This window comes from Zootoca vivipara, chromosome 16 (assembly GCF_963506605.1).
Source record: "Zootoca vivipara chromosome 16, rZooViv1.1, whole genome shotgun sequence".
NCBI lineage: Eukaryota > Metazoa > Chordata > Lepidosauria > Squamata > Lacertidae > Zootoca > Zootoca vivipara.
The window spans coordinates 38,146,304-38,163,994 of record NC_083291.1 but is presented as its reverse complement, the minus strand read 5'-3'; the positions used below and the strand labels follow the sequence as shown (position 1 = coordinate 38,163,994).

At 47.2% G+C, this 17,691-nt stretch overlaps 1 protein-coding gene across 5 annotated transcripts in view; it reads left to right on the top strand.

The window, feature by feature from the left end:
- The window catches only part of PLXNA3 (plexin A3), a 74,472-nt gene extending 62,388 nt beyond the window's left edge, over positions 1-12,084 (top strand). For all 5 annotated transcript variants that reach the window (XM_035140304.2, XM_035140301.2, XM_035140303.2 and 2 more), the window contains exons 28-32: positions 232-425; positions 3,573-3,742; positions 5,526-5,738; positions 7,753-7,903; positions 9,271-12,084. In XM_035140304.2, coding sequence (XP_034996195.2) covers positions 232-425; positions 3,573-3,742; positions 5,526-5,738; positions 7,753-7,903; positions 9,271-9,366 — 824 coding nt within the window. In that variant the 3' untranslated portion in view covers positions 9,367-12,084. The remainder of the gene's footprint in view (positions 1-231; positions 426-3,572; positions 3,743-5,525; positions 5,739-7,752; positions 7,904-9,270) is intronic.
- Positions 12,085-17,691: the final 5,607 nt, after the last annotated feature.

The window sequence follows — 17,691 nt, the reverse complement described above, 5'->3', positions numbered from 1 at the left end:
GGGAGTGGTTCATTTGGCCTATGGAGGCTGGTGGTTTTTGGTGTCACCAGTGCCTGTTTGTGTGCAGGCACTCTTCAAGGCTGAATAAATTAAAACCTGTCCTTCAGGTGAGCTTCTGGTGTAGAGCAAAGATTGACAGGTGGTGAATAGGCTCTTGAGGGTTGGTCTTGAGGGCTGACATGGGCAAAGCTCATAAGAGGTTCTTGCTCGTCCCACCCCCATCTTCCACAGAGAGCTTGCTCCGCACCTCTAGCAGTCCAGAGAGCTTGCGCTCACGAGCCCCCATCCTCACTCCGGACCAAGATTCGGGTACCCGTCTCTGGCATTTAGTCAAGAACCACGAGCATCTTGGAGATCCTAAGGAAGGGGAACGAGGGAGCAAGATGGTGTCTGAGATCTACCTCACGAGGCTCCTTGCCACCAAGGTATGTCAGGAAAGGAACTGAATCACTGAAATGGGGGATTGGCTAGTTTTAAAAGCTCCTTGCCCTAAACCCAGGCAGGCAGAAGATTCTGCACCAATCTGTAAATCAATCAATGACAGACATTTTTCCTTGAAAACTATCAGGGAAAAGTTTTTTTTTTCATGCTTAACCTAAAAGTGACTTCCTGTTCCTGTTATTGTTTTAAAATAACCTCATTGCTGCTTGCCCTCATCAAAGTTCTCCCTGATATCCTTTTTAATAATTGAAGAATTATCACACTTATTTCCCTCTGCCTTGTTGGTATTTTCTCTTCGGTAGATGAAACGCATTGAGGTTCTTCTTCCAACCTTTCATTATATAACCTACAGATCTCTGTAGTTCTAGCCTTCAACAAAACCCTATTGGAGCGGGCCCAGGGTAAGAGTGAGGCGAGAGGGGGCACGTGCTCCAGGCAGCAGGTACAGGGGGCCCACAAAACAGTCATCCAGGCACTTGCTTGGTGAGTCCTTGCATTCCAACCATCCACCTCTTCCAATAAGTGAAACGTAGCCAGGAATGCAAGGAGTCACTGAGTGTGTGCTTGAGGGGCAGCTGTGCTATGGCTAGTTGCAGCTTACCCACTTCTTCTAAGAGGAGGAGGATGACACAAGGAGAGTTTCTCCCTTTGTCCTTCCCTGGCTGCTGCTGCCACAGCTCCTTGCGTTCCTCTTCCTGGGGCAGACAAGGAGGGCCGACCTTTCTACAGAAGCCAGCAGTGCGGATTTTGCCTCCTAGGGCAAATTTTGTAGATCCTACACTGTCTTGGAAGAGACATTTCCCCGCAGCCCTCTTCATGTTTCTGTCCTTGTTTAGCTTGGAAAAGGACTGTAGCTTAGTGGCACAGCCTCTGCTTTGCATACGAAAGGTCCCAGGTTCAGTCCCCACTGGCATCTCCATGTAGGACTGGAAACTTGGAGAGCTGCTGCCAGTTAGTGTAAACAATACTGAGCTAGATGGATCCTTAGTCTGACTCTGTACAAGGCAGCTTCCTGTGTTCTGACACCGGTCAACCCTTCACAGAGGTGGTCTGAACTCATCTCCTGGGGCAGGGCATGCTTTAAACCACAGCCTGTCCGGATTCCAGGGGTGTGATTGTTGCTGCCTCTGGCCTGGGCCTTGTGGCTAACTCGCTGCCGCTTCCAGTGTCTGCCAACTGACATCTAAGCACAGCTCAGATACTTTATGGACATAGCATGTGATGCCACTGTCACCAAAACATTACCGGACAGTGAGGAAGGAATGCAGAGAATGTGTCATTTGCAGTCTGAATTGTGCGAGATTGTTTGTGTAATGTGGTGTGCGTACGCATGTGGTTTTTGTTTGTATTCTACTTTTCTGCTATCTGTCTAATCATGTTACTTTAATCCAGTATTTGACTGTAATACATTTAGTAGCATTTTGTGGTGGTGCTCTGGTGTAGTGGCTAAGAGTGTGCTGATATGGTTTTATTCCTGTAATTTAATTTCATTGCTCTGGTTTCCTTTGAAAGGGAGTGGGGTGTTGATCTTTTTTATGGTAATAAGAAACACTTATCCAGGAGGTCCTCAGTTCAAATCTTGTCTCCACCATGAATTTATTTAATGGTGGAAGGTAAGTCACTGTCCTTACATCTGCAAAATGGGGATAACTTTACAGAGTTATTACAGGGATTATTGAGATACAGTACAAATACAAATGCCAGTTGTAATTTAATTAACATGATTTATAGACCACTTAATTATCAAAATTTCTAAGTGGTAGTAATATTATGTACAGGTTCCTTTTAAAACTGGCGATCAGTACCCAGTATTTATAATAAAAAATAAACATGATGCCCAAGATTTCCATAAGTTATACCTATGTTAAAAGATAAGAGAGTCGCTGGCTGCAGGCTCACAATTTAATAGATACAAAAGGAAAAGGAATGAGGAGGGAAGAGAAAAGCACTGGAGCAGCTGCTTCTTCGCTGGCCAATGGATGGGGCCGTTACCTCTCCTTTGTCCTGATGTTTTTCCTGGGAATCAAGGTTCAACCTCCAAGTGACCCTTGTTCCCCTGGCTTGTGTTAGAGGGCAGAGGGTGCCTCCCTTCAGCTCTGCATGTCTGCTTCCATAATTTTTATTTTAAAAATATTTTCATTCAGATTTTGTTACAGGTTGCAACAAAAAAAAAAACAATTACTCAGAATGAAGAACAGAAAGAGGCAAATAATAATTCCCTCCTAGCAATGACTGTCTCAGCAATACATCATCTGCTCACATTATAATAGTAGTTGCCTTGCACAGTCTTTCGAATACAGGCAGCAACCATTTTAGGTGCATCTACATGACGCACGATTGCTGAGGCGTGGGTCCTTTTGGACCCAGAAAAGGGAAGAACGGGGGTGGAGTGGGGTGGGGACAGAATGGGGCTCGGCACATGGGAGCTGGGAGCAGAACCCTGGCGTGAAATGGTCGTCGCCTGTATCTCTTAAGGCTTATCCATTCTGCAAATGAGGTTGGTGTCAAGCTGCCAATTGAATGGTCCCCTCAGGAGAAGCGGCAACCATTTAAACTCATGTGTAAAACTGGCCTACAATGAAGTGTAGATGTGCCCTTATTTGAGACTGTGTCCCAAATCAAGAATACTATGGCAGAGATGATTTGGAAGGCTACTACAACAGGAAGAAGAGAAGAAGAGGAGTTTGGATTTGATATCCCGCTTTATCACTACCCGAAGGAGTCTCAAAGCGGCTGACATTCTCCTTTCCCTTCCTCCCCCACAACAAACACTCTGTGAGGTGAGTGGGGCCAAGAGACTTCAGAGAAGTGTGACTAGCCCAAGATCACCTAGCAGCTGCATGTGGAGGAGCGGAGACGGAACCCGGTTCACCAGATTACGAGTCTACCGCTCTTAACCACTACACCACACAGGAGAGTTCAAGAAAATCAGGGACAGTGTCTGGAGCAGAATATTTAGGGAAACAAAAGAGATTGGATGTCCTTGTGAATATTATGTATACAGAGGCAAGATGGAAGGACGATGCTATTTTCCGTAGGAGTGCTGCCCATGATCTCCAAATATTGGCAATTGTTCTCTCCATCCATCCCAAAATATGTTTTCCAGAAATTTTTCTCTTCTGCTTCTTCAGGGCACATTGCAGAAGTTTGTAGACGACCTGTTTGAGACTGTGTTCAGCACAGCACACCGGGCCAGTGCACTCCCCCTGCCCATCAAATACATGTTTGACTTCCTGGACGAGCAGGCAGAGCGAAGGCAGATTGGGGACGCTGATGTGCGACATACCTGGAAAAGCAACTGGTGAGACCGAGACCTTTGGCTTTGGCCCTTTTGGCCAGGAGGCTTTGGCCCTTTGGCCACCAGCCACTAAAGTAATTCTTCTTCTTCTTTGGTGATCACTTGTGGACAAGTAAGCTTGCATTCCATGAATATTGTCTTAACAGTGAGTCCGTAAGTGACTGTGGAGGCCAATTCTGGATCCGCACGTCCTTCCACAGTGGGGACATAGGTTTCCCAGCGGGCGTTAATCATGTTGAGGATTTGCCAAATGTGCCTTCCTCTTAGCTCATTTTTCTCTTTCTTCCTGAGTTTCTGCTTCTTCAAAGCCCATGACACCTTTGGCAGAGGCTATTCTCCAGTTGGAGCCCTCACTGGCCAGTGTTTCCCACTTGTCGGTAATGGTAGGGAGCCGGCAGCCGATGTGCCTATCCTGGCTGTGGGTAACTGACAGCTGGCATATCATATTTAAGCAGACGGGAAAATATTTTTTAGCCCTAAGGAATCTTTGCACAGCTACTACCAGATTGGCTTTGTGTATTTTTCTTCTCCTCACCCTGGTTTTTCCCTCCAGATGCTGTGCTTGGGACTTGGGGCTCCTTGCTGTTGGGCTCTGCTCTTGGCCAGCCTTCAGCCATTCATTTCTCCAGGCTCTGTCCTACCCTACCTTGATTGAAAAAAATTTCTTTAGGAAGAAATTTTTGCCCCAAGGAATCCAGTGCTCATGACCCCTAAGTGTTTGATGCCAGCCAACTCTCCCCCACCTCCCATGACCCCAAGGACTTTGCTAATCCCCCATTCCTCTACTTCAGGGATTGTCAGGGACTGGCAGGACACTGATAAGTGTGCACCAAAGGAACGGGGGGTGGAGTGTGGCTCGGGGGTGTCAGTGGTTTGTGGAGACCTGTACCAGCCAGGAGGCAAGAATCAGAGGTAGGGGAAGCTTCAGAGCTGGAGGAAGAGGAGGAAGAGGCAGGCCAGGCAAGTGAAGGGCCGGGTGCTTCCCCCCCTCCCCCGCACCACCATCTCCTAGAACCAGAAGATAATTTAAGCAGCAGAGGAAGTTTCCATGCAGACATAGTCTCCAGCTACATTTGCACAGCCTGTCAGGGGACGGTACATAAATGGGTGGAGGGGGAGCGGTCCCCCATTGCTGCAGCTGCTCCCTAGAGCATGGACCTGGGAAAGGCTGCCTAGATGCTAGACTGGTGTGCGTATTTATTCTACAGAGCTGTAGAAATGACTGCTACCTTTGACAACAAAGAGCTAATTCTCTGGCATGTGCATTCCTTTGGCTGGGGAGCACCCTTGACCGGGATGGAGGAAGACCATGATGACTCTCAGCTATGGGATGTTACCTTCGTGGAGCACAGCCAAACAAGGAAGTGCTGTCTCCAGGAAACTGGCTTAAGAGTCCTTTAAAGGGGCAGTATCCAGTTCACTTGCTCCATTTGCACAAGAGGTAACAGTGGAGCGCCCCTGCACCCTACACTGTCCCAAAATTGCTCCAGAGGTTTGAGGAAACCCGTAGACCAATTTGGGTCCAGTGGTGAATGTTCTGTTGTGCAAGCAGAAATCCTTGCACTGTTAGAGCTTTCATGTAGCACCACTCAGGATACAACCCATTGGCTTTGATCTCTGTGTTTTCCCAGCATATCAAAACAAACAAATGAAAAACCCTCAACAAAACATGAGTATTGAGCTTCAACCTCTGTAATTTCCTCACCGCCACTGCCCTATCCCTGTCTAACCCTTTGCCTCTCATGTGTGACAGTCTTTCTTCCTTCCTTCCTTCCTTCCACTGCAGCCTGCCTTTGAGGTTTTGGGTGAACGTCATCAAGAACCCACAATTTGTTTTTGATATCCACAAAAGCAGCATTACAGATGCTTGCCTCTCTGTGGTGGCCCAGACCTTCATGGACTCGTGCTCCACCTCTGAGCACCGCCTGGGCAAGGACTCCCCTTCAACAAAGCTGCTCTATGCCAAGGACATCCCTGTCTACAAAGGCTGGGTGGAAAGGTGAGCTACGGAGAGGGGTTGTGTTAAGTCGTGGTAGGCTAAGTCTGTGTTGCCTCTACAATTGGCAGAGGTGGGGTTGACTTTAGCAAATCATCCCATGGCTTTATAATGTTGGTAGCTCTTTACTGTATGAGGATAACGAAATCCTGCCTGAAACTTGGTTCCTTGAATGAGGGGGTGCTTGGATGAGGGCCATCCTCAAACAGGTTGGGAAGAGGAATGCTGTGGCTTTCCACGAGTTCAGGACAAGTCATGAAGGGCAGGAGTCTTTGAGGGTGGGAAGACTGTTCCTTTGGCCTCTCTTAGCATCTTTGGAAAGGAGGAATCGCCACGGCTGCTGTTCCACACACACCAGTGGCACGCTGGATGGGGCAGAGCTGCTGTGCTAGCTTCCTGAAGGTGGGTTGCTGTTGCTTACCAGTGAGGTGGGGGGAGGCTGGGGGAGGGCAGTGTGGTGCAAAAGCACTGGCAGAATCAATTCAGCCCTCTTACCGGTGTGTTTGCACCAGACTGATTGCCACACTGCCTCCCTTGATAAACAAAAGTGGTCTGCAATGAAGCTAGTGTAGTGAGTCTGCCGCTTCTGTCTCTAAAGTGACCTCCCTAATCTATTGCCAGTCACCTTAAAGAAGTACAGTGGTACCTCGGGTTACAGGTGCTTCAGGTTACAGCAGGGTCCCCAAACTAAGGCCCGGGGGCCGGATGCGGCCCAATTGCCTTCTAAATCCGGCCCGCAACGGTCCAGGAATCAGCATGTTTTGACATGAGTAGAATGTGTCCTTTTATTTAAAATGCATCTCTGGGTTATTTGTGGGGCATAGGAATTCGTTCATTCCCCCCCCCCCAATATAGTCCGGCCCCCCACAAGGTCTGAGGGAGAGTGGACCAGCCCCCTGCTGAAAAAGTTTGCTGACCCCTGGGTTACAGACTCCACTAACCCAGAAATAGTACCTCGGGTTAAGAACTTTACTTCAGGATGAGAACAGAAATTGTGCGGCGGCAGCAGGATGCCCCGTTAGCTAAAGTGCACCTCAGGTTAAGAACAGTTTCAGGTTAAGAACGGACCTCCAGAATGAATTAAGTTCTTAACCAGAGGTTACCACCGTAGCTGATTCATCTTGACTAGGCAAAGGAGGGTGCTCCTGGAGGAAGCAAAGACCTGTTCTTCTAAGACAGGTGCAGGCAACCTCTAGACTGAAGGATAGTCTTGGCCGCAAGCACATTTCCCCCAAATCACACCCACCTGTTAATCATTTCACCAGGATGTGTTTCTAATCACCTGCTAGCAAATCCTTTTAGCTGGAGATGCCTGGAATTAATCCTGTGCCCTTCTGTGTGAAAAGCACATACGCTCTGCTGCAGAGCTACAGCTTCTCCCAAGCCAGAGTTTGACCTCCACACATGGGTTCCTTCAGTGTTGAGGTGAACACAGCTCATGCTTTGAAGGTTATCTGTTGCTCCATATAAGCCATGATAAAACTGGGGTTATGTAGTTGTCAGTGCCTCAATGCTGTCAATATTCGGCATAAGAGGTTCAAATACGTACCAAAACTTTTAAATTTGCACAATTAAAGTGGATTAAAGGGCTCTGTCATCCTGGTGCAACAAATACAATTCTAACAAAAACCCCAAACATTTTTGCCATTTGGAAAGTGGCAGGGAAACACAAATACTCAAGTAAGAACAAATTCTCAATAATCACCAGATGCAGCCTAATCACCATGTAAGGTTTGTGCAAGCAAATCGGGATGAATGCTCAGTAAATACCTCCCTTGGCTCCTATAGAAGGAAAAGTGGGTTATAAAACTAATTAATTAATTAGGTCATCTGGAGGAGCCATATGGCTCTGTATTCAACGTGGCAAAATCTGGAGCCTTCATTTATAGCTTCCATTAATAGAAGGAAGGGACTGCAATGCATTAAACATGCACGTTTATTCGCTTTGGTTTGTGTGGAAGTCCTCTGCTGACATGGGAGGGTTGATCAATCTTCTCTCCATGCATATGTTTATCAGGTACTATCGGGATATCACCAAGATGGCTTCCATCAGTGACCAAGACATGGATGCCTATCTAGTGGAGCAATCGCGGCAGCACGCAGGCGAATTTAACACCCTGGGTGCACTGGGGGAGCTCTACAGCTACGTGGGGAGGTACCGTGATGAGGTGAGGCTCCACCCCAACTCTTTCCTTCCTGTTTGTGTCTCTCTCTCACACACACACCAATTTTCTCACACCGTTTTCAACCTGTTATTCAGCTATGCTATAAATCTGATGAGGATAGAGCCTAATTTGGACCATACTGTAGATCCTCTGTAATAAAATTTGTCATGGGGAGGAATTTAAGGTACCATAATAAGTTAAGGCACCACTGTTTGCCGCCTCATCAGTTATCCTGTACCCTTCTGTTTAGCCCTCAACACCCTACATCTCAATAGCCAAGGGGCAGTGTATGAGAGGGATAGGGAACCTGTACGCCCTCCAGATGTAGGTGGACCCCAGGTCCCATCAGACCCTGTCAGCGTGGCCAGTGGTTCCAGAAGACTGGAGTTGGAATCCAACAACATCTGGACAGGCCATGGGTGTCCCACACCTTATTTCAGAAACCAGAAGTGGCAGTGGGCAGGACAAAAGAACTGTGTCTCTGAAAGTGCGTCATGAGACTCTTTGAAACATGGGTCGCCAACTATTTTGAGCCACTAAGCACAACTGGAATTCTGAGCTGCTGTTGGGGGGTGGCACAGCAAAACATGGCGGCCACATAGGAAAAAGAAACAACCACAAAATAGCATGGGCATGCCCTCCCATCAGTGGGGGAAAGTCTCCTACGTTGGTCACCGCTGCACTCGCTCATAGAGAGAAGCTCTTCACCCCTCTCCTCTGTTTGGAGTGGATGGGGGGGTGTTCAATCCTGGCATCCCACAAAATGTGTCCATGTTAAAGGGGACACATTCCAAGGTGAGGGACTGAGCAAGTGCTCACAGCAACTGAGCAGGAAGAGCAGGCATCCCCAAACTGCGGCCCTCCAGATGTTTTGGCCTGCAACTCCCATGATCCCTAGCTAACAGGACCAGTGGTCAGGGATGATGGGAATCGTAGTCCAAAACATCTGGAGGGCCGAAGTTTGGGGATGCCTGAGGAAGAGCAAACACTCTGGTGCATTGCAATGTTTTAGCGGATATTTACCAGCCCTACCTAGAGATGCCAAGGATCGAACCTTAGACCTTCTGCATGCAAGCCAGGTGCTCTAGCCGTAGCCCTTCCCATGCGAACGCCGTTGGCAATCTCTGATTCAAAACTATTGCCTGACTCCAGGTGACAGGACAGACCCCCATAAGCCTTTCTCTTTATCTCCTGCCCCTTTCCCAGTTTTACCAGGTACTTCTCCATCCTAGGGCCCATCTCTTATTCCCGTTTTGCTCCTGGAAGTTTGGGGCTTAGTCCCTCCTGACCTTTTTTTTCACCTTTCTCTTTCCCTTCCTTTATTCCGGACCCTCATGTTTTCCCAACCCCATTGCCTGTCCACCCATCAGATCCTGACAGCGCTGGAACGTGATGCCGCCTGCCGAAAACACAAATTGAGGCTGAAGCTTGAACAAGTCATCACTCTCGTTTCTGGAAATAGCTGAGAGTGATGGGGGGAGGGAGAGTGGGCAAAGGGGGGGGCACGCATCCAGGATAGACGTATCAGAAAAAAAGGACTCTACCTCCAGCCTTGACTTGTGGCCCCCCAAGGGTGACAGACTTGACATTTTTAACCTCCCTGTTGACAAGAGACATGTGACCTCTTGCCCTGTAAGGCTGAAATCTTGGGGGTTTCAGAAAAAGGCTGTGGTGCCCACCCCCTCCCTACCTTCAGCCCGGAAGCAATAACCAGCACCCTTTCCTCAGCATCTGAATTGGGAGGAGCAACTCAGAGTGAAGAATAAGGTTGGGGTGCAGCCAGATAATGCCCCCCTCAAGCTGGCAGCTAAATGGAGATCCCTCACCCCAAATGTTTGTGGACCCTCCCCTTAATCATCCAGACCATTCCCTAGTCCCCCACTCCTTGTTGGTAGCTGGTGGAATTTGCCCTTGTTCTGTTTTTTGGTAACCATGGCAATCAGATATTTTTAATCCTTACCTGACAACCCCCCCCTCTCACCCCCACCCCACCTGTTGTGCCCTCTCCGGGTGCAGTGCCTTACTCATTAATTTATTATTGCATCTCGTTAAGATTATTGGCTGTAAATGATTCCATTCCCTGGGTGTAGAGATTTCAGTGTAAAAAGTCCTCCATTCCCCCACCCACCCACCCAATCCGCATCCTTCGAGTCTGTGTAAATATTTGCACTGCAGCCTGGAGGGAACCGGTCCTCCACTCCTCCCCAAAAATAAAAGAAAACTACACTTTTAAATCCCTCACTGGGGTTAAGGAGTTGGGGTGGGGGAAATCTCCCTGCAGCTGCATGGGCTTTTTATTGGTTCATTTTATAATTAATTTTTCTTTTGCTAAATAAAAGCGTGGAAAAATGTTCCTCTTGTTGTCATGTGAGGATCGGCGGCCGTGTGTGTGTGTGTGTGTGTGTGTGTGTGTGTCCCAAGAGAAGAATCCTGGGTTCAAACACTTGCATTTCACTTTGATACAAGGATAGTTTGGTCTTTGCAGCACCCACAGGACGGTCCTCTGTCCATCTGTCTACAGGACCAATCCCTCTGATCAATATTTCTTTCTCTTTTGAATTGCACCCCAAGCTCAAGCTAATACTGGCTCTTTTTCACATGGAATAAATTTTGTGTGTGTGTGTTGCTGTTGTATTTTAGCAGTCAGGTTGTTGGTATTCCAGCAAATATATCAGCCCACATAATATATTTTTTAGTTTCTTTCAGAAGCCGCACCTTTTACCCTTGTTTGCTGTTGGAAAACACTGCAGTACATGCCACAAATGTATGTGCACATCCTTAAATACCTGTGTGCATGATTTTGTTGCACAATTGGGATTCTTGGGCATGTGTACACAGTTCTTGGGAAGGCAAATGTGATATTCACACATAGTTTGCCGCAAGAAAAGTGCCTTGCCCCTTGACAAATTAAGACAAACTTAGAATCATAGATAGGGGAAGGCCATTTTTTTTTCAGAGTCAACCAAAAGTTTAAAAACTCTTTTACTCCTACATAGAATCATAATCATAGAATTGTAGAGTTGGAAGGGATACCAAGGGTCATCTAGTCCAACCCCCCTGTCCCTGTTCTCCCTCAATCCCAGCTGACTGTAAGCAGCAACTAGTGGCCTACCTGAGTCAAAGCTCAGCATGCACCACACAAGCAGACAGCAGTCCTTGGAACAGGGAGGCTAATCTCACTTGTTCCTCTCCCCAGTTCTATGGAACTTGGTGGAACTTCTATTCCATTCCCTGCTTCCATTAAAGGTCAGCCCCATAAAATTAGGTCTCCAGTTGTAAAAATGTTAGGCTGCTGCTTATCTCTCCAAATCTGGTGGCCTGGGGTCTTCTAAACCTGCTGATTCCCCAGCAGTCCTGAAAATATCAAGTATGGAAGCAGCGCAGGACTTTCTAGCATCGGCATATTGCAGTCTTGTTTGCACACATTGTTGTCCCTGCCTTGTGGTCCCTTTCCACTCTGAGCAGATGCTCAGAACTCTTCCCATGCCCATTCAGTTTCCCACTGAATTAAACATTGCGGAAACACTTTAGGGGACACTTCTGGACTAGTTTGTTTTAAACTAATAACCCTTTGTTTTTCAATTGTCTGGGCATAAACATCTCATTGAGCCAATGTGTTGGACATGCCTCCGTGCCATTTGAGCAAATGCTGCTCAGCCTGCTGCTTGTACTGTGGCCGGTCTCCTTCAATTCATCTAGGAGGAGGATTGGGTGCCCAAACCAAAGAGCATTCTTATATCAAGCTGATGGCTAGAAAGGAGAGAGTGCAGTGTCAACAGAGCAAGGTTTGGCAAAAACAGCTGCTACTAGCTATAGTTAGCCTTAGTGCAACAGCCCACACTTTATTTCTTCTTAAATCAAGGTTGGAGTTTGCACTGTGCACCCCAGCACTGAAGATCCAAAGATATTGGGCAGTTGTAAAGTTGTAGCTTCTGTGAGAAAAATGCAGAACAAAGCTATGGGCTTGTTTTTATAAATGAAGTGCTGGTCAAAGGGGGTTGCCTTCCCACACATCCCACACACTTGTGATCAGACAGGCAGATGTTCCATTTTTTACATGCAGCTCTCTAGAAATATTCTGGGTTCTGGGGCAAAACCCAGCCGTTCAGTTGTCTATTCACCTAAGGGTGCATTAAAACCACACTCCGCCCCAAGAAATGGCTGAAGGGGGAAGAGTAACATCACTGCTGCTTATTTTTTTTATAATAAGTAAACAAGACAAAAGCGATTTATGTGTCTATCCTGCCCTCCCTGCCTATCAGCTAGCAATTTCACTTGCACAAGAAGCTTATTCTGCAACACCCACCCCCCTCTGCTTCTGTATTTGCAATTATGCAGATTAAAATCTCCACTTTATTCCAACTTGTATACATAGAAAATTGTGGCTGGGAAAGGGTGAACCAGGTCTTCCACACTTCTCTGAGCATTTTGACTTTGGGCTCGTCCACGCTTCCTCCTGCGTCATGCCTAGAAAACATGGGTATCTGAGCCCTTTCCAAGGGGAAACCTCTTTAGCATGTAGTCTGAAACAAATCGTAATCTGGAAGAACCCTGACTGTGCGCTAAACCAGTGGTGGTGAAACGCAGACAATGATTGGGCGTAACAACGTTCATTTTTTAAACCCGTTCTGTGCTGGGTTTTTTGGCGCTTTGGCAGACTGTGTCGGTGTTGCGTGTTAGTTCCAGCGAAGGTATTATTCGTCATTTATTTCTGTTCTCTTTCCCCCCCAAAAAAGCAAAGCAACTTTTGCACCCCCCAAAAAAACCTCCAAAACTTTGGTCAGCAGCTCCCCCCAAAAAGCTCAACAACTCTGGGCACTTTGTGATAAATAAGGGGTTTTTGGTTTGGTTTGGTTAAATAATTAGTTTTTGGTTTATTAATTACAGTTACATATTACAATTATAAATTTTTGTTATTTAAACTACTGTATAAATATTGTGAAATTATGGTTTTTTTATTGAAGTGACACACCACCCGAGTTATGCTCTGTTTTTTGGCGAATTTTGACACACTAAGCTCAAAAGGTTGCCCATTACCGCACTGCACTAAACAGTGGTCCCCCCCTCCCCTGGGGAAAGCAGCGGGGGCAAGAGGAAGAGTGGATATGCCCTGTGTGCCTAGACGTGCATTAAACTGCATAGAAGAGGAGCAGCTGACCTGCATTAAGCTTGAGTGCACATTTTTTTTAAGGTGCTCCTTTCGAAGTAGGTTTGGTCCCCTGGAGTTGTGAGCAGTCTGCAATCCTCCTTCCTCTTAGGAAGTTCTCTTAGTTCTTGTGGCCTTGAGATTTCCCCCACCCTTCAGACTCTGGTGTTTAGGAAAGGACCCAGGGGCTGGAGCGAAGAATGCCTTGTGGGCTCCCCAGGCATTTGTGGCTGTCTGATGCTGGGGAGAGGACTGTGTGTGTCTTGGGTGCCTCTGTGTGTGTGTGTTTTTGATGTGGGAGTGAGGCAAACCAGCAGCGCCTGGGAGGGGAGGCAGCAATAAGATAAAAGGAAAGTTTTGGTGGCAGCTTTATGAATAAGTCATGGGTGCAACAGGGGCCTTCATTAGCAGGAGCTGCGGGTGCTGAGTAGCTGTGGGGAGGGGGGGTTGTTTTGTGCCTCCTAAGCATCAATATGACTTGCCGAGTTGGGGAGTTTTTAAACTGCCAGAATAAACTAGGGAAGGGGGGGGGGAGGAGAAGGGATGTAGGTCAAAAAATGTCTGCATGACCGTGATGTAGGACAGCCTGATCCACCCCAGGGGCTGGTGGGAGTTGTGGTACGAAACATCAAGAGGGGCCCAGGTTAGGGAAGGCTGATACAGGGAAAGCACCTTCTTAAATGTTTGCTGTAAGGGTTCCTATTTTCCAGGGACAGTCCTGGATTTACAGAAGCCGTCCTGGTTTCTGATTTGATCCTGGAATGTCCCTATTTTCATCAGAGAAATGTTGGAGGGTATGGAGTTGTGTGACCCCCCAAGCCCAAGGAGCTAAGTAACTATACAGCCTTTAGAAGGCATCCGAAGGCAGCCCTGTATAGGGAGGTTTTTTAATGTTTCATGTTATGATTTTATATACTGTATGTTGGAAGCCATCTACATAAAATTATTATGGAATAGGACATTCCTATTTTCATTGGAGAAATGTTGGAGGGTGTGTACAATGCCTGCTCTTTTATTGAGCATTTGCCCTGATTTTAATTGTGGTGATGGGATTTGTCTTCCTGTCAGTCCATCATTATCCCACACTTTTTAATGAATTTCCCTGTCACTTCCCTAATTGCAAAAAGTTGTCTTTTAAAAAAGCGGATCCGTTTGCAATAGAGTACTTTAATTCACTTTAATTGTACACAGCTACATTTCCAATGTAGGGACCCAGGTGGCGCTGTGGTTAAACCACTGAGCCTAGGGCTTGCTGATCAGAAGGTCGGCGGTTCGAATCCCTGTGACGGGGTGAGCTCCCGTTGCTTGGTCCCAGCTCCTGCCAACCTAGCAGTTCGAAAGCACCTCAAAGTGCAAGTAGATAAATAGGTACCGCTACAGCGGGAAGGTAAACGGCATTTCCGTGTGCTGCTCTGGTTCTCCAGAAGCGGCTTTGTCATGCTGGCCACATGACCTGGAAGCTGTACGCCGGCTCCCTCGGCCAATAATGCGAGATGAGCGCGCAACCCCAGAGTCGGTCACGACTGGACCTAATGATCAGGGGTCCCTTTACCTTTACCTTACATTTCCAATACAGGATGGGAATCCCGCCCACAAAATAGTGACAGTCAGGAGTTGACAGATAACTCAAGAGTCCATTGGTACCTATTTACTAGGGATTGTTCCATTTTTGAAAGTACTTTTTCTTGGTGAACCACTGCTCCCTGTCTTCTCTTTGCCAACTTCCCTTTTTAGTTTACACACATTTTCGTGAAACTTCCCATTCTCCAGATCTCTGCCCCCTCCTCTGAGACTCTCTGATTCAGCTCTAGTACATAAAGGCATGTGTATAGGAACATGCACGAGCAGTCATAGAGTTGCCGTAGCACAATGGCAAAAGGTTACTAGTTTAATTTCGCCATGCACACGGCCTGATCATTCCCTCTTCGCTCCCCTCCAACCCCAGCATGATTGGGAGAATCAGACCAGGGAAGTGCAATGAAGCATCTCTTCCTGTCGCCTCCAAACTTGGGGTCATTGTTTGTCATTTCCTAACATGATCGGATATGTCATCTAACAGCAAACTCTGGTTTTGAGGCTGTGGCTAGTTATCATGACTTGATAGGGAGCCACAGACTGTGATTCCATCTTCAGGTGCAACAGGAAGCGAAGCTGGTCTGTTTCTCCTCCCCCTGCCAAAGGATGCACAAGTTAGGATTAACTGGGCAGTGTTGACCAGCAGCATATTCATTCCTGATAAACTCTAGTCAGCTGGGAATCTTGGGGCTAACAAGTCCAGCTAACAAGTCCTACTAGTGGGAGCTAGTGCAAGGACCTGCTAGAACAATGGGCTTCCCTCCTCTCTCCCACCCCCATAAAAAATTGTTTCAGGAAAACCCCAGAACAGTGCATGGGGGGAGGGGGGATATGAGACGCTTGTGCTGACAGAAGGATGCCCATACGCCTACACTGGATTTCTCCCCTGTGTTAATAATTATGAACAAACATGATCAGTGTGTGCCTGAGTTTGCCACTTCAGATTGTGCAGCTTCCAAAGGCTCATTGTCAACTGTTAACTTGTTGAGGGATATAAATTCTAATTACTTGGTTCTTTTTATTCAAGGCAATACAATATGGCACTTACCTTTACCCGTAGGAGTTGGAGAGCCACCTTCAGCAGTGTCTTTTAAGGCGGATGGGGCACCTCAGCTAGTAGGGATCCTTGGCGAAAAAATAGAAGCGCGCTAGTGCAACCTACAAATTAATGGACTGGTTTACTGCATAAGCTTTCGTGGACTTCATTGAATGCAGCTGAGAGGCGTATATATACACATGGGTGCAAAGGAGTGGAAGAGGGAAAGCAGAAGCTAGAATTAGAAGTAGTCTATCACAATTCAAGTAGAGCTTAAAAGGTAAAGGTACCCCTGATTGTTAGGTCCAGTCGCGAACGACTCTGGGGTTGCGCGGTCATCTCACTCTGTAGGCCGAGGGAGTTTGTCCAGAGACAGGTTCTGGGTCATATGACCAGCATGACTAAGCCGCTTCTGGCAAACCAGAGCAGCGCACACCGTTTACCTTCCCGCCGGAGCGCTACCTATTTATCTACTTGCACTTGATGTGCTTTCAAACTGCTTGGTGGGCAGGAGCTGGGACCGAGAAATGGGAGCTCGTCCCGTTGTGGGGATTTGAACCGCCAACCTTCTGAGTGGCAAGCCCTAGGCTCTGTGGTTTAGACCACAGCGCCACCCGCGTCCCATCAAGTAGAGCTTAAATGTATGCAAAGTCAGCACAGTCACCTTTCACAAGAGCAATAATCGGTGTATTTTGTTTATTTTAACAGTTAACTGGTGGAAGTTATAGAAACTGGTATATATGCCACGTAAAGTACAGTATTGCCCTGTCATCTGTAATAGGTACCAAGGTGAGGATATCTGGGTGCAATAGAGCAGAGGTTCATGCAGGTGGTCTATGGCGTCTCTGCATTTGTGCTTGGAGATGAGAGGTGGCACATCCATCTCATTAAATATTCATTTTGATTTTAATTGTATTTTTTTTGCATCTTTTTATTTCTCTGATTGTATTTTACTGTATTACAGTTTGCATTCTCTGAAATTCAAATTGTAATATGATATACAAGAAATAAAAGAAATCATAAAAGTATAATTAAGAATCTAGCATGGTGCATTACAGCTGGAAGAAAAATCAGTATGTAGGTACGCCAAGACCTTCAGCAATTTTCAACTGCTCTGTAGTGGGGGGGGGGAGGGAAAGTTTGGGAGCAACGGTAATAGGAGCAGACCTTAAAAGGGAACACCACCAGCACATAGCAGAGGTGTAGTGGTTAGTGTCGGACTGGAACCTGGGAGATGGGGGTTCGAAACACCACTTGGCCATGATGTTCACTGGGAGGCCTTGGGCCAGTCACAGTGTCTCAGTCTAACCTACCTCTCAGGGTTGTTGTGAGGATAAAATGGTGGAGGGGGAGAACTATGAGCTCCTTTGAGGAAAGGCCAGGGTATAAATGCAATGAGTAATAAATGATAATATAGCAAAGTTGAAAAGTCTTCACACAGGCTGAGAAGCTATTGCCCCTCAAGCATTCTACTGCTCCTGCGCTTTTTGCCAATGGCCAGGCCAAAATAGGGCTAGTGGATAGTGGGGGACCAGCCTCCTCACTGCAGCACAACTGATTGCTTAGCAGGGGTGTAAGATGCTCATAGTTGGCAGCAGCGCTGATCTTATTGTCTAGTAGTCACTCAACCATGGGCAGAGGGCAGTAATTGGCGTCTCTCTCCCCCCCTCCCAAGGAAAAAAACAACGTACAAAGGCTAAGCGAAGAAGGGAGTGTCTGGTGGTACTTACCCTGGGGCTTTCAAAAAGAAAGGGGGGGGGGAGAGAGAGCTGTAAATGCCACATCTGCATCCCCAGCTAATTCAATCTGGATCCATCAGGCTTGACAGCGCAGCCCACAAAGGGCCACTCAGGGAAATGAAATGCCCAGTCCCATTAAACTCGCTTCTCTGACAGGCAGCAGCTGAATCCTGCTGTCGAGCGGCACATGTGCCCTTCCCATTGCAATCCCTCTCCCCAAATCTTATCCATGCCCCCCCCATATTTATGTTCGCCTCTTCACAGCTCTTTTCTTGAATTCTTGCTTAAGGTCTCT